Below are 22,258 nucleotides of genomic sequence, written 5' to 3'. Positions count from 1 at the left end.
ATGTAATCCCGCAAGGGCTCGTCAGGATGCTGACGGCACCCTCGGAGATCCCAAGAGTTCCCGGGACGCACGTACGTGCCCTGAAAGTTGCCCACGAAGGTCATGACCAGGTCAGACCAGTCGTGGATCTGGTTGGCAGGAAGATGCTCAAGCCAGGTGCGTGCGGAATCCGCAAGGTGTAGAGGAAGGTTGCAGATGATGATGACATCATCAGTCACGCCGCCCAGCTAGCATGCTAGGCGGTTGTCGTTGAGCCAAAGCCCGGGATCCGTCTCTCCCGAGTATTTGGTGAGTGTGGTGGGCTGCCGAAAGCGTGGGGGGAAAGAAGCAGCGCAGACCTCCCGGCTGAACACACGGGTGTCCGGAGACTCCGGTGATGGGCTCCTATCCTCCTTGCAGTCGTAGCGTCCACCACGTCGAGGGTGGTAGCCGTGAGCGGCTCTGTCCTTCTTCTTCTGGTTCAAGACGTTGCGGGCGTCGCTGTTGTGGGCGTTGCCACGCGTGTCCCGAAGTCGATCCTTTATAGGAGTCAACTTGACACGATCGTGCACCGTAGGTGCCTTTGCCCCGTTCGCTAGTGGGGTGTGTACTGAGGCCTCACGATCCCGCTGTGCCGCCCCATCGGTTCTCGCCGAGGCCACCGAGCGCATTCGAGACGCGGAACTCTCGGCCTGCTGTACTGCAGCATCCTCGAGGAGTGCCTACGCTTCTTTGCGCAAATTACGACCTTCGGGCGTAGATGGCTCGGGCATGGCACATATTAGGAGTGCTGCAGCGGTGATCTTCTGGCTAGCCCTGGGCAAACCCAGGGGACTTCCTTTGCGTCCTTCCGCCATGATCCGATCCCAGGCCACGCGTCCCGCCTCCCGAGCACCCGTACCATGTCCAGTACGTCCCTGCTCGAGCACGAGGCGCAGTTTCTGCGTCTGCCGACGCTCCTCCTCGAGCTTGTCTTCAAGCTCCTGGAGTTGTGCCAGCTGTGCTTGCTGTTCGGCTGCGTTTGCCGGAACGGATGGTCCAGGTGCTGCAGTTGTTCCTGTCGCGGCTGCCGTGGCGTGAGCCGCGTTTGCCGTGACTTCATCGTTGTCGAGCCCCCTTAGCTCAGCGACGAAGCATTTCCGAGTCGGGTCGTAGTCCCCCTCGCTGGAGTCGTTGGAACAGGTGAGGCAATAGTCTGCCGCAGCCTGAAACGACAAGAAAGCTCCATGATCACAAATCCCGGAGTAATCCCACTCCGGGTTCACATGATCCTGTGCGAGGACGGACCCCTCGTCCGCGGAGTCGGGATATGAGCTGTCAGGTGTCGATGCGATGAGGTTGCGAGCCGAGAGCAAGTGATGCCCTGGCAGGTCCTCGTACGCGCTCAAGTTGGTGCTGACAAATGACGCGTAGGTCACGGTGGAAGCTCGCATCCCGTAAGGGTAGAGCGGCGGCCTAGACGCACCTCCCCCTGTGAACGTCGTAGGTGACCTTGATGATGAAGTGGTGGCGTTGCTCACAACAGCGTCAGTTTGTGGCACGCTAGCTTCAACCCACGTGGGGGAGCTAGGGCGTGCCACTCTGCGCCGTTCCATGCGCGCTTGCCGCGCGCGCTGACCTGAGCGCCTTCGGCGCCAGGGTTGCGGCGCTGGAGCATCCGGGTTGACTCGAGGCGAAAGGAGCTCCATGAGGTAACCGTTACCGGTTGCCCTGAACTCAAGACTCCCGAATCAGATCACGGTGCCCACCGGGAACCGTCTTGACACGCCCACCATCTAGAGCTCGAATGAAAGTAGAGGATGATTGTCACGCAACGTCCCCTACCTAGCGCGCCAATTGCCGGTGTCCGGACCTCGCGGTCTAGCACCAACTAGTAATAATACTGCGTGTCCCTGTCCCTAGATGGTTGATGCAAGAAGAAACACAGAGACACCGGGTTTATCCTGGTTCTGGCCAACAAGCCGTACGTCCAGTAGAGGGGGTGGTACTGTATTATCTTGCACCAGAATGCTCGTAGTAGGGGGTACAAACTTGTGCGGGAGAGGGAGAGAGGCTCCCAAGTCCCTGAGTGTGCTAGGGTTGATTGAAGCGAGTGCCAATATCGGAAGGGTGCGTGTGCGTCCCCCCCTTTCGCTGCGCGTTCTGGCCTCCTCCTTTTATAGACCAAGGAGGAGAGGATTACACGTGTAGAATATCTACGGGGTCATCTCTTCTCCCCCCCGATTTGGGGGAGAACAGTTGGCCGTTCCTGTCGCCGAGTGCTGTGGAGCATGGCGTTGGGCGTGGTCGTCGTCCTTGCGAATCCTCCGACTGTGCCCCGGGCGCGTCTGTGTCCTGTGGCGCCAGTCGTCGGCGTGGTGACGGCTGTAGAGGGTGTTGTGCTCCACATTTGACAAGGCGGGGCGCCGAAGGTGCTGCTGATGGTGGTCTTTCCCCGGTCAAGGGCCGTACCGCGTCCGAGGGTCATCGCCCATGCTCGCCGAGGGTTCCGCAGAGGAGAAAGTACAAGAGGTAGGCGGCACAGTGGCAATGCGGTGTCAGACAAGTCCACACAGCGCTCCGCTCCACGCCGGGAATAGTGGCACAGTGATCGGAGCAGGCTGACGAGACGCTGGTCACATCCGCTGAGCGCGCGTGGTGGCCGACGCCGGTTGACGCCGCCTGACTCCATCTGACTCCTGCCCCATGTCGTGGAGTGGTTGGCGAATAAATGCGCCCCGTCCCGTCGGGTGGTTGGGTCGCTGCCACAGTCTGCCGTGGGTAGTCTCGAGCGAGGCGGAGTTTCCCCCCGCGCCGAGGCCCAGTGGAGGGCTCGGCTAAGGGGTCTCGAGCGAGGAGGAGATTGCCCGCGCCTCGAGGGGCCTCGGCGGGGATCCATCGAGCGAGGCGGAGATTCCTCCATGGCTGCGAGGCCTCGAAAGGGCTGCGCCGTGGCGCTGGGTCGTGGGCCGAGTATGCACTTGGGCTTCCCGTACCTGAAGAGGACTTGGGCCAAGTGCTTGGTTGTGTTTGCGTTATTTGGGGGCGTTTTGGTCCCTAATCAGGGTACCCCTAATTATGGTACCCGACATATAGGCTCGATCTAATTGGGTTTATGCGTTAGTATTAGCAGTGTTCGCCTAAACATTAAACGGCGAATGGTTGGTCACCCATCGTTTAATAAAAAGTCGGTATACTCAACTGTTTAAAAAAGCCTTTATGGTGGTCAAAACGATTTTGCACAGCTTTACATGGCTACCTATTGAGTAGTATTTACACGTCGTGTCCGTGTGGTGAACATTAAATTTTAGGATGATGTTACAGACATTTTGTATATATACGCATAATTTGCTTATACGTTGGTTTCGTAGAATTAATAAGTAAGAGCATGTACAAGAGTATTTCTAAAATCTACTCTCTAAATCATCATTTAGAGAGTCATTTGAGTAAAAATCATTTTCTGCATCTTTATGTTTTTTAATAGCTTATCTATGTCTTGTGCATGATCTAGAGAGTCATTCTTGTTCTTTATCTTTGGCGAGCGAGAAATCCAAAATAGAGAATGTTTATATTTAAATATCCAATTGAAGAGTCTGTTGGAGAGTATTTTTTTACCAAATTTTCTATTTCTCTAAAAAAAATATAAAGAGTCTCTTGGAGATGCTCTAAGTTGAATCCAAAATTAAAAGTTGGAGTAAAAATTTGGTATGAAAGATTGAACTTGATATCGCAAATTTGTCCGACAAATTATTTTTAAATTAATTTTCGAATTGGTTCTGTGTTTTTTTTTGAAAACGGACTCGGGTCATTCCTTTCATCCGTTTCGGCGACCCGGACCGCCGAACCCACAAGCAGCACTCCCGAGAAAAAGTTTCCGAATCGAAAAAATTTGTAGATGGAGAGTTATATTACGAATGATTTACTATTTGAGGGTTAAAAGAAATGAGGTATAGTACGAATTTAACGTCAAATATCAAAATTTGTCCTCACTTGCAAGATCCCAAATCGCAACACCTCAGGCCCCGGCGGCTCGTAGATCTCGTCTCGCTTGAACAAGACGACCCCCCAAACACCCGTCACGCACTCCCCGCTCCCACCCCATGGCGAAGAGCGGCGGCGGGGAGCCCATACCGCTGTCGCGGTTCGGCGCGCTGGTGGCGCAGCTCGAATCCGTGGTGGCTTCGGCCAGGCAGAAGCCCCCCGACGCACTCCTCTGCTTCGACCTCCTCTCTGAGCTCTCCTCCGCCATCGACGAGGCCCCTAAGGTCCGTCCGTCCCCCGCCGACTTCATTTCCTAGCGCGCAGATCTCTCCCGTTGGGGCAAAGCGCGCACCTGTACGTCTGCTGATGTCGCTTGTGCGGGTTCCCTCCCAGTGGATCTCTAGCTTGTTCCTCTGCCGTGATCTGCCTGAATTGGCTTGCTATCTCGCTGCTAATTTTTGCACATATCCTTGCATAGCAAAGTGATCTCCACTCTAGCAACTTGCTCTGCTCATGTGGTTGGGTTTAGCTGTGGTCGAAGGGGCAACAGAAGAACATGCATGGCACACGCAGCCGATCGTGATTTGAATGGAAGACCAGCTGGATAATGCTGATGTTGAATCGTGTGTTTTGGTGTGCTATCTACGCAGGAGACCATACAGCTTTGGCAAAGGAAATGCGAGGATGCTCTCCAATCCTTGCTCGTCCTTGGGGCTCGGCGCCCTGTTCGGCGCTTGGCGTCATCGGCGATGGGCAGAATAATTGAGAAAGGCGATGCAATATCCGTATACTCAAGGGCGAGTACCTTGCAGGGGTGGTTGGTAGATGTGAAAAGAGCAGAGCCCACGGCATGTGCAGGTTAGGAATTGCAATTTTGTCTTTCTAGATTCCTTGTTTGAATCATTACTCATCTGTTTAGAAATTCATTTGTTCAGCATCATATTAATGACAAAGTGAAATCAGATCTTGCAAAATGAGCATGTACAATGCAGCAATGCACTCCTACAATGCATCGTGTTGTGGCCAGCCAGTTATGGACCACCCGGGCTTACAGCTGCTGCAGCCCTTCTATTTGATTTTGCAGAGAGTGAGTTAACAATTTCCAAAATGCCACTTAACTGAGCTGTAAGCGTTTTAACTCAATTTTCCTATCGAAGACATGGCTTGATTTTCCACTGAAGCTGCACCAATTGAAGCCTTCACAATCTCCCCCTGATTCACTGAGTTGAGAAAAAAAAAGGACAGAGAAGTGGACATTTAAGGAAGTACAGGAAAAATTCGATAGGTGGTATTGCTTTTGAAAACACCATATTTTTCTCTTTCTAAACATGATTAGCACAAAAAGAAACATGTAGCACAGTAGGGTGGTATTGTGGTAAGACTATTGCTAAAGTTTGAGAAGATCATGGACGAAAAGAAATGATCAAGGAAAGAACCGACTTTCGTACAAAAGGAAAACTAACACTTCACTTATCAGGCATAAGCTTTGTATGAGCCTTTAGATGATGCATATATATATATTGTTGGAGTATATTGAGCCCATGTGTATAGAGGCCCATGTGTAGGTACTATATATACCCACCCTTCTAGGGTTGGAGGAATACAACAATTATTCTCTCTATCATATATATATATATATATATATATATATATATATATATATATATATATATATATATATATATATATATATATATATATATCCTGGAGTTGAGCTATCCTCGATAGGCTCAAAGTTTCAAACTTCAGTCATAAATGCACAAATATGCATGAATTTGTTGTACCCTTTGGCCCTTCATTCTCTGGGCCTAACTTCAGCAGTGGAGATCAGAGGATGTCCTGAGTTGTTCAGGGGGATATAACTCTATAAGTTCCATTATAGCAAGTCCATAATCCTTCCTTGAAATAAGGCATGGACAAACTGAAAGGCAGAGGTGTGCTTCTGTTCCTTTCAACTCGCTTTGGTTAGAATGAAAGATTAAGAATGGTTAAAATGGACCAAATTTGTGAACACAGAAAGAGTGTCCAGTTGATTGTTTTTAGCTGCCAAGGCTTGAGGGTATTCAGTATTGGCGTCGAGTTTTGTTATGTACATGAGAGCCCTAAGCATAGCTGGAATGCTGGATTCAATTCCCTTTGTCTTATGATAAGGTTTTGCCAAACCCTGGACTAAACCAAGGATGGGGCAGGTAAGTATTTTATAGTCACAATCCCTTGCCAAGTGCAGCAAACCAAAATCAGTTTTGCTAACATATAAAAGCTCCTAAAAAATTTGTTCTTTAAAATTGCAATAAACTGATCATACAAACAACCTTTAAGATTACCAGAGAGGTTTTGGTCTTATCTGCTGAAGCAGAACTGGCATGATGCAGTAACACATTTTCTTCTTACATGTCTTGTGCAATGAGATGCTGATGTCTCAATCTCTTGTTGAGACCAGGCTATAGTGCTGTATATTATCTCGTGATCAACTTATTCATTTTTATTATTTTTTCTGTTTTTATAATTTAATAGAAACCAATAATTTCCGAACAGGTGCAGCACAATGCCTGGGAGAAATTTATCGTTTATTTGGGCGCAAGATTACTGCAGGGCTAATTGAGACATCAAGCATTGTAGCCAAACTTATGAAGTATCATGAGGTTGTATGCTTCCCTGCAATTCCGTCACTGTTCTATACTTCCTCATTCTTATGGCTTCTTTAGAAAATCTAACTGTTCACAATTCTTTGTTCTTTATCTGCATTTTTCCAAAAGTTATTTTGCAATACATCATTTTTAGATATATGAATTTTTTGTATTCGAATATCTAGAAATAAGATGAGAAATTGCTGGAATAGATTACCTGTTGATTCCTTATTCATTGCTTGCTTTCTAATCTCTAAGAACGTTGCTTTTTTTTGAACGAACAACACTCGACGAGTGCGTTTCTATTGATATAGCAGAAAAAAAAAATACAAGGTTATGTCCCTAGGAGGCCATAACCAGGCAACAAAAAGAAAAAAGAAAACCACAAAAACAACACTGGCGGGTTGGATTGGAGCATCAACGCGCGCCAAACTCAACTGTACTCAACAACTCAGGCTGGTTGGATTGGGACATCGACACAAGCCGCACAACTCGTCTCCAACGCAACTCTGCTTGTTCAGGCAATAGCAGCAGAACGGAAGCTCGTGGCACCCACCCAAACATCCACACGTGTAGTAGCCGAAGTAGCCGAGAACCTCCAAGCATCACCCTACGTTGATAGGGAACCGAAAGATGCAGACCGCACCGCACCGGACCTTGCTTTCTTTCTAATCTTTAAGAAACTCTGATGCTCTTGAACTATTGCTTGTGTTGTCCAGCATTCTCCATTTTGATGATCATGTCATGGACTCATGGGTCCTATTCACTTTCTACTAGTAAAAAGAAATTCTGACAGTGCTCAACAAAAATGTCAGGACTTTGTGAGACAAGATGCTCTTCTCTTGCTTGAAAATGCATTGGAAGGCTCTGGTGGTGGTGGTGGTGCTGCAGCTTATCAGGAGGCTTTCCGTATCATCATGCGAGGAGGTGTAAGTGATAAATCGTTCATTGTCAGAGTAGCGGCAGCACGCTGCTTGAAGGCATTTGCTAATATCGGGGGGCCTGGGTTGGGGATGGCTGAATTTGATAATTCAATGTCTTATTGTGTCAAGGTATTGTTTATTTCCCTTATGTCTCATGGGTAGTGCAACTCAGCTTGCTCAAAACCATATGCTGAATTAGTTCCTTTTATTGATGTTTTTGTCACAGGGTTTGGAAGATACTGTATCGTCAGTTAGAGATTCATTTGCAGAAGCACTTGGTGCCATACTTGCTCTTTCAGTGAACCCAGATGCCCAGGTATATAGCCTAATACTTTTTCACCTTTTTAACTGTTTTCTTTTTATGATTTAGATATGAGTGTATTTGATAGGTGAAGAAAGGATGGAAAAAGCAAACTGCTTCGGCGAAGAAATTTGAAGATGGTGTACAGAAGCATTTGATTGTTCCATTTGTCAAAGGTGAAACAAAATTCTATCCTACTTGTGAATGATCAAATAAATCTAATTGTATGAATTAGTTCCATGAAAAGAAATGTTTACATTTTGATTATCATTCTTAAATGAAATTTAAATTAATTCCTTGTGTTCAGGAAACAGAGAAATGAGAAATTCCATGCTTTTATGTCTTTTTCTTTTAAACTTTTCCATGCACCTTCGTATCTGTACTTTCCTTGCTGTTCTAATTAAGATAATCTCTAGCAACTGAAACCATCAGTGGTTCAACTAGTATAACCAAAATTTAATTCCGACAAATACAGTGTTTTAAAGGTCGTTATAGCTTATATTCTCAGTTACTACCAGTTTTGAGACATGATCCTGTGGTCTATTTGATTGGAATCTTCCTGGTGCTTAGGCTAACTCTGGTTGGAGTGGTTCTTAGAAGGCTTATTTGTTGGACACAATGTTGACAATTTGTTGTATGATAGAAATTTGTTACGATATCAGTTAGTTATTTATGTCTTATCTGTTGCTTAATAGCTTATTATTTAGATTGATTCTACCTTAATTTGTTAGCAGTGTTCCTCTTATACAAAATGGCTAATGTAATCTCCATTCTCAAGCAAGAAAGTAGAAGGATTACATCAGCCTAGAGAAGATTGGATGGGCCTTCTTTTCTTGTTCTTCTTTGTGTTCTGTAATGTTTAGAGTTTATGTTATGGTACCCTTTGAATAATATTGCAAACTTTTGTTTAGGGATTATTCATTCATTGTCAAGATAGCTTTGATATCTGACAAATGTCCATTCTTATGTGCGCTGAGCCTAGTATTTCTTAATTTTAAATTGCAGCAAATGGGGCTAATGCAAAAAATCTCCGGATTGGTTTGGCTTTGTCATGGGTGTTCTTTCTACAGGTAATTTTTATTTAGAAATAGAGCTAAACTAGAAAGTATGAAAGATAATAATAGCAAATGATAGGTAATTAATACCATGGCACAGTTTGTGCTAGAAGAGCACAACAGAGAGCTATTTGATTGTATACAATATTATGCAAACAAAAGTAAAATAATACCTTACTAGTTAGTTATCATGAATGCACAGAAGATATGACAATATAACACTGTATTGTTTTTTTATTTTCATTTAACCTTTACACATTTTATATGATAAGACTGAAGGAATTGTATTACACCACGCAATACTTGCCCATCACATGTGTCTCTGAAAGAGCCCTCTAACTTCAAGTGTTGCTTTTGATCACTGTATAAATTCTCGTAGTTCAATATTGGACTAGATTGGTCAGTTTGATTTACTTTTATGATGTATTGAAATTTCATTTTGCTCCTTTTTTTTACAATGGTTACAGATGATTCATATGAAGTATGGCACCCCAGATAGTGAACTTCAAAACTATGCCATACAAGTGATGGAAATTCTCCAAGGGAATGATTCTCCTGATCCACATGCACTGGTATCCTCTTTTGTTGACCTATGGTTTCTTGATCCATGAACTGGTTACTGGTATCCTATTATTTAGTTCGAACTGATTGTGCATGTCACCAGAGTGAACAGTTTTCATCAGTAGAAGATAGTTGTGGAAATAGCAGTTTAATGCTTCTAGTTCTAGTATTGGATTAGAAAATTTTGTTTGCTGAGGAGAAAATATATTAGACACCAGGAAGGAATTTTATTGCACGATGATAATATAAAATATTAAATCTAAGAATTGTGCTATGCATACGATGGGTTTGAACTTTGTACGACCCGCGTAAGCCCGCACCGAACCCACTGGTTGCAGGTCTCATCAGCAGCTCATGTGGCTCAATACATGGGGTTGGACGCATTGGTTGTATATGTACCATTTCCCTTTCCCCAAATTTGAGGGTTACGGGTTCGGACACAGTGGTCATATGCATACCATTTTCCCAAATTTGAGGGTTCTGATTGCTCATTATGTAACTGCCAGGCATGTGTTCTGTATGTTCTCCGAGTTGGTGTTGCGGATCAGATGACTGAGCCAACGCAACGTGAAGTTTTGGTATTTCTTGGAAGAAAGGTAGGCATCCTTCTAGTCATAAACTGTAAAAAATATTTGAGTCTACGACTTGATATGATGCAATTTTGGTACAGCTGGAGTCTTCAAACTACACAGCTCCAATGAGAGTGGCAACATTACGGATTTTGTCGTACCTGTTGAGAAGCCTGGGTGAGGTATTTGCAGTTATAACTGTATTACTGTATTTGATGTTTTCCTTGCCCTGTTTATTGCAACCTCCATTAGGATGAACTTGAGCAATTACTGTTATGTCCCTTGTGTAAGGAACACAATGGGTAACTGTACATCATGGGTGGTTGCATGTGTGTTGGGGGGTGGGGCGTGACAGTATGGATGTGGTGGGTTTTGAGTGGGAGGGAGGGAGAGAGGATATAAATTCTTGTTTTCTTTCAAATATATTGCTTCACTTCTTTGAGTAACGATTTATAGATCTATCTAAAAAAATCTTAGATCTATCTCTGATCCATCTTCGGGCCTCTTTGGATTAGGACAAGTATCTGGTGCCAATTTGTCATGCATAGTGCATGCTCACAGGAACTGAAAAGTGCAGGGCGTGTTTGAATCATTGAATGTACTATCGGAATGTTGAAGGAAAATTTCATGAGTGAAGATAATTGGAGAGGAAAAGTAAAGTTGCGTTGGAGTTAACAAAAGAACTCCAACATGTGGTTTGAGCTCGTATTTGGAATCTGACTGACACCATAGGAAGAATTTTTTATATGATTCACCTTCTGCAGAATTCCTTCAGGAACCCTTTGTTCGAGAACCCCTGCTATTTCTAACTTATGTTTCCATTCAAGATTAGTTGGGTTATCTCTAAGATGGGTGTGGCATGGCATGGCTAGTTGCGCCTCCTGACAATTACTATAGTATACTTGGTGCATTTCCAGTCAAATTTAGGACACCTTTATGTTTTATGTGCACTCTGGAAAATGTTCGAATTCTTTCTGGTTAACTTTTTCACTAATGCTATGAATATATGGCATGTGCTATCCTGCAGGTTCCAGCTGAATTCAAGGATGTTCTTGATAACACAGTTGTTGCAGCGCTTTCTCATTCTTCGGCTCATGTATGTTGTGCACACAATCTCTGTAACACTTTCTGTTGAACCATTGTATTGTTCACAAATACATACCATATTGGACTAATTAATCATGATATTTATATGCACACACTGTTGAATTGTGCCTTTTCAACTCGCATGGGTAGGCTTAACCATTTATTTCCCTTGTTTTTTGTTTGATTGACAAAGTGACCCTTGCACACATACCAAGGCAGTGATTTTTCACTGATGTGGGATTTTGGGGTGCCTTAACAAGTATTTGCATACTAACTGTTTTGTGAAAACTGTCAACTATACAAAATGGAGTAGTTTCTGGAAAAAAACTTGATTAATTGCCATACTGTAATCTATCTTGAATATATTTTATTTTTTCAAATGGTAAACCGGTGATGATGAGAAGATTATACAAATAATTCTGTACTACTAGCCCCTGTTCCCTTCAATGAGAACCCATGGTTTTGCAACCTTTAGATAAAAAGTTTACATTAATTTCTTAAAGCTCATTTAATGATATCTTTTGTTTACCAGTTCCTACAGAGAAACACTTTCTGTGCATCTAATCTTAGTGGATGCTGAGGCAAACGGAATGCTACTTTGTCTTTCATTATTTTCTGTTGCATTCATTTCATGTTAATGACTTGAATGTTGGATGCATTGGTGCAGCCTGATGTTGATGCATCTGGGCTGTTCTTGTTGTGTACTCCCTCTGTTTTTATTTACATGTTGCATTAGGTTTGTCCTAAATTAAATTTGGCTAACTTTGACCAAATTTATAGAAAAAATAATAACATTTACAATAAAAAAATTGTTTCATTGAATTCACCATGAAATATATGTTGACAGTGCATATATTGGTTACTATAGTTATTGCTCTATTTTTCTATAGAGTTGGTCAAAGATAACCAAGTTCGACTCAAGACAAACCTAATGCGGATATGTAAATAAAAACGGAGGGAGTATTTCATTTCCTGAAAGGATAACATGAAATTTTCTCCATGCTACATTCTTTTTCTTAATCATGCTATCAATTTTTTCTCGTTCTGTGTTGTATGAAGATGTTGATTGACCTTGATATCTTCTTTTAACCTTGTATAGGTCCGCGTGGAGGCTGCTTTAACATTGCGTGCTTTAGCAGAGGTTGATCCTACATGTGTAGGTGGTTTAGTTTCATATGGTGTTACAACATTGCGTGCTCTTAGAGAGACTGTATCATTTGATAAGGTATTGTGTTACTTCCCAACAGCGACATAGCCTGGCTAGTGCTATACTTAGGTTTAACCTTTGCTGTGTTAAAGCTTGTATTAGTGGATATATTGAGAGTGCAACATGGTTTGCTATATTTTGCAGAATTTATTAAAGTAACAATTGATCTTAAAATGGCTGAAGTTAATCACTTCCAGTCAGTGGCTGTGCTTATTACAGAGGGGGCAAAATGAAAAGAAACATTCCTTTTCTTTCCATAGCATTATTTGCTTTATTGAGAAATTTGAAAGAGGGGACATGGTTCCTCTCGGCCTAGCCTATGCTTCTCTTCTGATGCCAGAAACACCTTGCAGTTGAAGTTAGAACAAGTTCAAACTCCTAGTAACTGCATCTCTTATGCAGCTTCACAATGTTTGGTTGTCTCCCAAATAGTAGAAATTGGTGCACAATGTTTTTTTCTCGAACACGCAGGAGAGCTGCGTATCAAGTACAAAGTTTTTTTTTCATGGGGGAAAAAACCAAAAAAACCTCTCCCACACTATAGTACCCTTTTAAAGAATTCAACCCATGACCAAGGAGACCTATCAGGCTAATGGTTAGGCTGCAGGGCGAGGAGATGAGTAATTCCTCGGGCCCCAGCCAATTCCACAAATGCAGTTCATCTCTAATGGTAGAGAGAAGCCCATTCAGAATAGGTTGCAGACCATAAAAAACACAACGATTCCTGTGATTCCAGAGAGACCTAGCCACCAAGATTACAACTGAATTTAGGCCCTTTTTTGCTTGGTCAGCCACCCTCCTGCTCACCTGATCCCACCAGTCCTCGAAGGAGACTGAAACTGTCCATACAGCAGAAGACTGAAACTGTGTACAGTAGTGGTGGCAAGTGGATTTGAACAACCCTTATATTTTTATTTTTATTTTTCTTCCTATAATGCAATGGTATGCAGCTCTCCTGCATATCTGTGTGAAAAAGCTGTGTGTGCAGTACATGCGGAAGTGATAGAGCGGATCTTGTACTGTTATCTTGCTCAAGTTACTCCCTCAGAGGTCATTGTAAATGTTCATTGGCAATGTGGATGAATTGGCACTAGCTATATGTTGGAATATAAGTGAATTGCCCACCTCTCCCCATCAGCTTAAGCTTTTGGGTTGAATTGGTTGGTGCATGCAACTCAATATGGTATCAAAGCCAGAGGTCTCGAGTTCGATCCTGGTTAGTGCAATTAAATAAAATAATTGTTGCTCGCTTCTATTCCACGTATGAGGTCTGAGGGAACCTCCACGTGAGGGGGAGTGTTGGAATATAAGTGAATTGCCCACCTCTCCCCATCAGCTTAAGCTTTTGGGTTGAATTGGTTGCAAGCAACTCAATACTATATAACATATTGTTCAGTCCTTATTTGCTGAATTGTCGTTGGCTTTTGGTTAATCTTTCCTATGAATTATTTGTTCCATCTTGCTGTATTTGCCATAGTTTTGTCATGATGCAGTTTTGCTTTGACCTTTACTCTGCTGATAAATTTGGTTATAGCAGGGCAAGAATTTGAACGTTGAGCTCGATTCACTACACGGACAGGCTACTGTGCTAGCTGCTCTTGTTGCGATCTCGCCGAAGTTGCTTCTTGGTTATCCTGCGAGGTTCAGCTCAGTATATTTCACCATGCTTTGTTTATCCTTGATTATAAATTTTAAACATTCGCAGTCTGAATGTGGCTTTAATCTAATATGATGACATCTTGGAAGCATATATCTGGACTTCGTGAAATTCAAAGAAATATGACATTCAAAGAAATGTGGCTTTAATCTAATCTGAAAAAAAATTGATTTTGTTGTTCACTGAATTCTTCTTCTTTTAATGGAACTGATGTTTCAGAAAGTACTAGGAGCTAGGCAAGCAGTCAGCCTCTGCATAGTGCCTAGACATTCCTAGGCTGTAGTACCTTTTCAGTCCCATGCTAAATAGAGGAAATATGACATACTGAAACAAGATATTGTCATGTATCCATGAGTTGCATGACCATAGTTCATCTACATCTCCAATTTGTCCCCCATTTGTAGTTAGATCAGCCCCCTAGACCACTCAAAGTGAAAGAATGCCTAGTGCTAGGTGAGGCTGTGCTCTCAGCCTAGCATTCTTTTGAAACAGAAGATGGAACAATTCCTTGTTCTGAGATATAAATATGCTTCAACTACCTCTTAATGATTTGACAAATGTATTTCTGCCATTACATGTTGAATATCATGCAGGCTGCCCAAATCGGTACTTGAATTGTCCAAAAAAATGCTGAATGGTTTCAGTCGAAATCCAGTGGCTGCTATTGCAGAGCGTGAAGCTGGGTGGTTGCTTTTAGCCTCTCTTCTAGGATCCATGCCAAAAGAGGTATTAGAGATACTTTGTAATGTATGTAAAACAGGTACATATTTAATAGCGATGACTCTTTCTATTATATATGGCCCCGCATGCAGGAGCTGGAAGACCAGGTCTTTGATGTTCTTTTGCTATGGGCTGGTCCTTTTACTGGAAATCCTGAATCGTACCTTCGTCATATACAGGATTGGGCATCAGAACTGCGGTGAGTTTCATCGACTGTGGATGGATTGCATTTGCAACATTGCGTGTTTTTATGAGCAATATCTTTTTTCTTTATCTTGGATGCCATACTAGGCTCATTCAAACCATTTTAATTTTCTTTGAATTGATGGTAGTTTCTAACTTTTTAGTATATCCCATGAAGGGTTCTGTCAGTCGCAATCGAGGCGCTTACTGCCTTCATAAGAAGTTTTGTTTATCCAATTGTCACAACTGTCGATGGAGGAATCTTTCTTAATCCTGTACTGGCCTACCTTGGTGGGTGCGTAATTATTTACTGGTGAATTTCTGTTCCGGTTTTATCTTCTTGATGCTTATGTCTGAACCTATATCATTCAGAGCTCTATCCCTCATATCTTCGTTGAAATCAAAACAAGTGCCCGATGTAAAGTCTGCACTGGACCTATTCGCAACTAGAACATTGATGGCATATCAGTCCCTTTCCAATCCAGTGGTGTATAAATCCGAGCATCAGCAGATGCTTCAGCTATGCTCAAGTCCGTTCAGGTTGGAGACTTCTTTGATTGTGTTGTTGTCTTTAGATTTGAGTTGACAAATTATTATGCATTGGCGTGCTGAAATTATTAAATATAGTGAATAATCTCAGATCAGCAGGTTAATGGATCATGTTTCACATTAAAAAAACAGATAGCAGGTTTTTGAATCAACAAACTTAGATATTTAGACCTTTAATGACAATGTATTTTTAAGGGAAAATTGGTCCTGTACCATCGAAAGATCACCACACCCGTAAAATACCACTGAAAGATGACCGCCCCGTAAAATACCACTGAAAGTTGGAAATTGAACTGAAAGTACCATTCTGTCATCTTTCCACAGCATCCCTGTTCTCAAGGCGTCGCCTAGGCGTCGTCTAGGCGACGCTTAGGCGTCCATGCGCCGTCCACCGATTTGCGCCTTGCTCGCTTAGGCGCCCGCCTTGCTCGCTTAGGCGCCCGCCTTGCTCGCCTAGGCGTCCAGCTGCCCCACCTTGCTAGGCGTCCGCCTTATCGCCTTGAGAACAATGCGCAGCATCTCTGTTAACCAGGACAAAAATGTTAGACAGATTCTATATATACTTGTGTGTGGGTCCTGCGCTAGGCATGTATAAGCCGGCCGGCCCTGTGTTTGGTTAGGGAGATATGGTTAGTTAGAGTCCTGAGTAGATTTGGTTTCGGGGTTTCCTTTAGCCCCAAGCTAGAGATATGGTTAGTTAGAGTTCTGAGTAGATTTGGTTTCGGGGTTTCCTTTAGCCCCAAGCTATTCTCAGCCCTATATATGTAACCTGTGTATCTCCCAATTAATCAAGCAATTATTCCACACAAATTACATCTCTTTCATGGTATCACGAGACTAGGTTTTCTCCTTCTGCTGCTGGCGCCGCTGCACGCGCGCCCCACCTCACCGGCGCTGCTCCTAGCGCGCCTCTGCGCTGCCCGCCGGCGTTGCACTTTGCGCGCCCGCCCGGCCTAGCGCCATGACTTCTGGCGACGATGATGCCCAAGCCTGCCGCCGACGTCGACGCTGCTCTGGCCCGCGCCGAGGAAGCTGAGCGGGAGGCCGCCTCCGCTCAGGCCGATCTCGATGCCGCCGCCGCTCGTCTCCGTGCCGCGCAGGAGCGCGCTGCTGCCGAACGTGCCGTGGCTGCGCCCTCCAAGGAAGATGACGCCGACGCCTTCCACCATGGCGAAGACGACATCGACCTCGAGGCCGCTCTTCTCCAACAGGAGGCCGTCGTCCTCCTCAATCTCCATGCGCAAGCTGTCTCTGTCCAGAACATCCGGACTCTCGTCCCGCTGCTCCTGGATGTCAACTCCACCTTCTACGACCGCTGGAAGGAGTCCTTCCTTGACGTCCTCGGAAAGTACTCGCTGGAACGCCATGTTCTCTCCGACGCCGTCGCCCCTGCTTCTCCTTCCTCGGTGCGGATGAATTGTGTCGTCCGCACCTGGCTGCTCGGCGCCATCTCCGACGATCTCGCCGACTCTGTCTCCGAGCGCGGCGCCTCCGCTCGTGCGATCTGGCTCGCCATCGAGTCCCAATTCCTTGGGAACCGTACCACCCGAGCTCTCTACGCCGACCAAGAGTTCCGGGCCTTTTCCCAAGGCGATCTCTCCGTCGTCGACTACTGCCGCTGCTTCAAACGCATGGCGGAAGATCTTCGGGACCTCGGCCAACCGATCTCCGAGGAGACGCTCGTCCTCAACATCATCCGTGGGCTCAATGAGCGCTTCAGTGCCCTTGGTCTTCATCTTCGCCGCAGCACCCCGCTCCCTTCCTTCCTCCAGGTGCGCGTCGACCTTCGTCTCGAGGAGCTGACCATGGCCAAAACTGCCCCCGCCGCTGCCCTCACCGCTCTCTCCGGCTCCAGCATCGGCGGCTTTGGCGGATCCAAGCCACCCACCCCGGGCCGCCTCGACCACCCCAGCAGCAGGACTCCGCCCCGAAGACGCCACAGCAGTCGGCGTCCAACTCCGGGGGCGGCGGCTTCCAGCGCGGCAAGCGCGGCGGCAAGCGCTTCAACAAAGGCGGCGGCGGCGGCGGGGGTTTCTCCGCTGGCGGCGCCTCCGGCAACACATCTGGCTACGGCTCCTCCTCCCCTGCGACGGCTCCACCGACCGGCACCAACTTCTACAACCCGTGGACCGGCGCGATCTACATGTGGCCGGGTCCACGGGCCCCGATGCCTCCGCGGGCCGCTCCTCCAGCTCAACACCAGACCTACGTCGCCGGCCCACCTGGCCAATGGGCTGGCCAGTGGGGTGTTCCCTCCCCTGCTGCGCCTCTGTCTCCGGGCTGGGATCAGCAGGCCCTAGCGGCCCAATTCCAGACCATGTCGCTCCAACAGCCGCCGCAACAAGATTGGTATTTTGATACCGGTGCTACCACTCATATGGCTTCCGATGCTGGTATACTCTCGACCTCCACTATTCCTTCTAGTCACTCTCCTTCATCTATCATTGTTGGCAATAGGAATCTCCTTCCCGTGGTCTCCACCGGCAGTACTGTCCTTCCACATAACCTCCATCTTAATAAAGTTTTGGTTTCTCCTAACCTTATTAAGAATCTTATTTCCGTTCGTCAATTCACTATCGACAATAACTGCACTGTGGAATTTGACCCCTTTGGTTGCTCTGTGAAGGATCTTCCCACTCGGAACGAGATCGTCAGATGTAACAGCTCCGGACCTCTCTATCCGTTGCAGCTTCCGGCATCCGCCCTCCTAGCATCTAGCACCTCCTCGCTTTGGCATCAGCGTCTCGGGCACCCTGGTCATGAAGTTTTGTCTAGATTAGCACACTCTTCCGCCATTCGTTGTAATAAAAGTGCTAGCAACTCTATTTGTCACGCGTGTCAACTTGGTCGTCATGTTCGTCTTCCCTTTCATATGTCATCATCCCGTGCCTCGCGCCCCTTTGAGTTAATACATTGTGATCTCTGGACCTTGCCAGTTGCTAGCGTCTCGGGTCATAAATATTACCTCGTTATTCTTGATGATTTTTCTCACTATTTATGGACCTTTCCTCTCCGCCTTAAGTTTGACACCTTCTCAACCTTGTCTGATTTCTTTTCCTATGTGCGCACACAATTTAACACCAGTGTGCAGGGCCTTCAGTGTGACAATGGCAGGGAATTTGATAACTCCAACTCGCGCATCTTCTTCCTCGCCAATGGCGTTCGTCTGCGCATGTCCTGCCCCCATACTTCACCACAGAATGGTAAGGCTGAACGCATTATTCGTTCCATTAATAATGTCGTTCGCTCCCTTCTGTTTCAGGCTAGCATCCCCCCCAGGTTTTGGGCTGCCGCACTTAACACTGCTACATATCTCCTGAATATTCTACCCACCAAGACGCTCGATTTTTCTACTCCACATCTCTCCCTCTTTGGGACACCACCGTCATATGACCACCTGCGCGTCTTTCGGTGTAAGTGCTACCCTAACCTTTCTGCCACCGCCACAAATAAACTCGCTCCTCGTTCCGCCTTGTGTGTATTCCTTGGCTATTCTCCTCACCACAAGGGCTATCTCTGTCTTGACCGTCATACTAATCGGATCATCATCTCTCGCCATGTGATTTTTGAGGAGACTTCCTTTCCCTTTGCGGAACCATCTCCCTCCCTCACGTGCGGATTTCGATTTTTTGGACGAGTTCACTAATCCGGTGGTTGTTCCTTTTCCACCATCACCGTATTTGTTGCCTGCAGGTACTACCGTAAGCAACATGCAGCCCCGCATGGTTGCTACCCTTCCCAGCGATGTACCTCCTACGCCACCTGCGGTCCCTGCACCAGCTGCGCCACGCGCGGCCCCGACGTCTCCCGCTGTGCCACGCGCGGCCTCGACGCCCTTTGCTGCGCCACGCGCGGCCTCGACCCCCCTACTGCGCCACGCGCGGCCACGACGCCCTCTGCTGCGCCATGCGCAGCTTCTTCACCGACTTCAGCACCGACTTCAGCTGCGCCATGCGCGGCACCATCGCCACCCATGGCTTCATCCTCCCCCAGTGGTCCTGATGCTGCACAGCCACTGGGACGCTTTGGCTTGGTGTACTCCCGGCGCCCCGCGGTTCAGCCTGCTGCTCCAGCGCCCGTCACGGCTACACCTGCTGCTCCCCTCCCTCGTGGCGCCGTCCGAGTCAACCCTGTGACCAACCAGCATGCCATGGTCACTAGGGCCAAGCGTGGTATTCGCCTGCCGGCTCTGTATCATGCGGCGCCCTTATCGCCGATTCCTCGGACGTATCGTGCCGCCCTCGCTGATCCCAATTGGCGTGCTGCAATGGAAGCTGAGTACTCTGCCCTCCTGTCTAATAATACATGGGATCTTCTTACTCGACCATCTCAGTGTAATGTTGTCACCGGCAAGTGGATTTTCAAACATAAATTCAAGACTGATGGATTTTTTGAGCGCTATAAAGCTCGTTGGGTACTTCGTGGATTCACTCAGCGTCTTGGAATTGATTTTGCTGAAACCTTCAGTCCGGTGGTCAAGCCTGCTACAGTTCGGACGGTTCTATCTCTGGCTCTGTCACGCTCCTAGCCTGTTCATCAGCTTGATGTCAACAATGCTTTCTTGCAAAGCAATCTGTCTGAGACGGTCTATTGCGCTCAGCCTTCTGGATTCGAGGACTCCGCACATCCAGATTATGTGTGCCGGCTTAATCGCTCACTTTATGGTCTTAAGCAGGCACCTCGTGCATGGTACAGCCGGTTTGCTTCACATCTTCTGCAACTTGGTTTTGTCGAAGCTAAGTCAGACACTTCTTTGTTCATCTACCATCGTGGCGAAGATGTGGTCTATCTTTTGCTGTATGTTGATATTGTCTTGACGGCTTCCTCCGCTGATCTTCTGAGGCGCACCATCACCTCTCTCCAACAGGAATTCTCACTGAAGGACCTTGGTGCCCTTCATCAGTTCCTTGGCATGCAGGTTCAACGAGTGGGTTCAGATCTCTTTCTATCTCAACGCCAGTACATGATTAAGATCCTTGAGCGGGCTGGCATGGCAGATTGCAAGCCCTGTGCGACTCCTGTAGACCTGAATCCCAAGTTGTCAGCTGATGGTGCTCCTGTTTCAGATCCCACCGATTTTCGCAGTCTTGCTGGTGCCCTCCAGTATCTTACTTTCACCAGGCCAGATATCTCTTATGCAGTTCAGCAAGTCTGTCTTCACATGCATGATCCCCGGGAGCCTCATCTCACTGCTCTGAAGCGCATTCTGCGTTACGTCCGTGGCACATTACATATGGGTTTGTTCCTGCGCCCCTCTTCTCAGTCAGATTTGGTGGTCTACTCTGATGCTGATTGGGCTGTCTGTCCAGATACACGCAAGTCTACCTCAGGCTATGCGGTTTTCCTTGGTGATAATCTGATCTCTTGGTCGTCCAAGCGTCAGAACACTGTTTCTCGCTCCAGTGCAGAGGCTGAGTATCGAGCTGTCACTAATGCAGTTGCTGAAGCCACCTGGTTACGCCAACTCATGTCTGAGCTACACACTCCTTTGCGCAAGACAACCTTGGTGTACTGCGACAACATCAGTGCTGTCTATATGTCCTCCAATCCCGTTCAGCATCATCGCACCAAACATGTGGAGATCGATCTTCATTTCGTTCGGGAGCGTGTTGCACTTGGTGATGTGCGTGTTCTTCATGTCCCGATGACATCTCAGTTCGCCGACATCTTCACCAAGGGGTTGCCTTCATCCGTCTTCACGGAGTTTAGGTTCAGTCTTAATGTTCGGTCACTCGACGATTTGACTGCGGGGGTGTGTTAGACAGATTCTGTATATACTTGTGTGTGGGTCCTGCGCTAGGCATGTATAAGCCGGCCGGCCCTGTGTTTGGTTAGGGAGATATGGTTAGTTAGAGTCCTGAGTAGATTTGGTTTCGGGGTTTCCTTTAGCCCCAAACTAGAGATATGGTTAGTTAGAGTTCTGAGTAGATTTGGTTTCGGGGTTTCCTTTAGCCCCAAGCTATTCTCAGCCCTATATATGTAACCTGTGTATCTCCCAATTAATCAAGCAATTATTCCACACAAATTACATCTCTTTCAAAAAATACCCTAGACCCTTACCCGGCGGCCTGCGCCTAGAGGGCCGGCCAAGGCACCTCGCCGCCCTGCGCCTAGAGGGCCGGCCAAGGGATGCCCGCCTGGTGGCCCGCGACCCTGGGAGCCGCTCGGACCAGGGGGCTCCCACCGGAGCGAAGGGCGGCGGCGCCGGCACGAGGGGCCGGAGGAGCGGCGACGCTTGCAGGGGGGGGGGGTCGAAGGAGCGGCGGCGCTCGATCCAGGGGGCTCCCGCTGGTGGGAGGGACGGCGATGCTTGCAGGGGGCCCGGAGGAGCGGCGGCGCTCGATCCAGGGGGCTCCAGCCGATGGGAGGGACGGTGGCGCTGGCGGGAGGGCCGGAGGAGCGGCGGCGCTCGGTCTAGGGGGCTCCCGCCGTTGGGAGGGGCGGCGACGCTAGCAGGGGGGCAGGAGGAGCGGCGCTGTGTCGTGATGATGGGGGGCGGCGCTGTGTCGCGAGGGTTGGGGAGGCGCTTGCTTTTTTTTCATCAGACAAGGGTAGAAGGGTCATTTCATATTCGTGTTTTTGGGCTGAAACAAGCCAAATCAAAGTTTTCCGTGAAAATTTCTAACAGAATGCTAGTTTCGGGTAACGGTTGCACCTTTCAGTGGTTATTTACGGGGCGGTCATCTTTCAGTGGTATTCTACGGGTGTGGCGATCTTTCAATGGTACAGGACCAATTTTCCCTATTTTTAATGCTTCAAGGGTCTTGTGATCCAGTTTTGCCTCATTCTCCTAAGAAGTTTGAGATTAGCGTGCTAGGAAATTTTTTTGCATTGAGTTAGGTTGAGTTCTGAAAATTTCAGTTACTTAGATATTTAGATGC

General features: G+C 46.9%; 1 protein-coding gene across 9 annotated transcripts in view; it reads left to right on the top strand.

Moving 5' to 3' along the window:
* Positions 1–3,940: 3,940 nt before the first annotated feature.
* LOC120703602 (protein SWEETIE-like) overlaps positions 3,941–22,258 on the top strand; it is a 56,474-nt gene continuing 38,156 nt past the window's right edge. For 4 of the 9 annotated variants that reach the window (XM_039987726.1, XM_039987733.1, XM_039987731.1 and 1 more), the window contains exons 1-17: positions 3,986–4,223; positions 4,590–4,797; positions 6,475–6,581; positions 7,382–7,618; positions 7,716–7,805; positions 7,879–7,966; positions 8,796–8,860; positions 9,313–9,417; positions 9,913–10,002; positions 10,077–10,157; positions 11,003–11,071; positions 12,161–12,286; positions 13,803–13,909; positions 14,519–14,651; positions 14,738–14,844; positions 15,007–15,123; positions 15,201–15,368. In XM_039987726.1, coding sequence (XP_039843660.1) covers positions 4,059–4,223; positions 4,590–4,797; positions 6,475–6,581; positions 7,382–7,618; positions 7,716–7,805; positions 7,879–7,966; positions 8,796–8,860; positions 9,313–9,417; positions 9,913–10,002; positions 10,077–10,157; positions 11,003–11,071; positions 12,161–12,286; positions 13,803–13,909; positions 14,519–14,651; positions 14,738–14,844; positions 15,007–15,123; positions 15,201–15,368 — 2,063 coding nt within the window. In that variant the 5' untranslated portion in view covers positions 3,986–4,058. Of the gene's footprint in view, positions 4,224–4,589; positions 4,798–6,474; positions 6,582–7,381; positions 7,619–7,715; positions 7,806–7,878; positions 7,967–8,795; positions 8,861–9,312; positions 9,418–9,912; positions 10,003–10,076; positions 10,158–11,002; positions 11,072–12,160; positions 12,287–13,802; positions 13,910–14,518; positions 14,652–14,737; positions 14,845–15,006; positions 15,124–15,200; positions 15,369–22,258 lie in introns of all 9 variants that reach the window. The other 5 variants (XM_039987732.1, XM_039987730.1, XM_039987728.1 and 2 more) reach the window with 3 other exon arrangements.

The sequence above is a fragment of the Panicum virgatum genome, chromosome 4K (assembly GCF_016808335.1).
Source record: "Panicum virgatum strain AP13 chromosome 4K, P.virgatum_v5, whole genome shotgun sequence".
In the NCBI taxonomy this organism is placed as follows: domain Eukaryota; kingdom Viridiplantae; phylum Streptophyta; class Magnoliopsida; order Poales; family Poaceae; genus Panicum; species Panicum virgatum.
The sequence above is the reverse complement of the archived record's forward strand: the minus strand, read 5'-3'. Positions and strand labels throughout refer to the sequence as shown.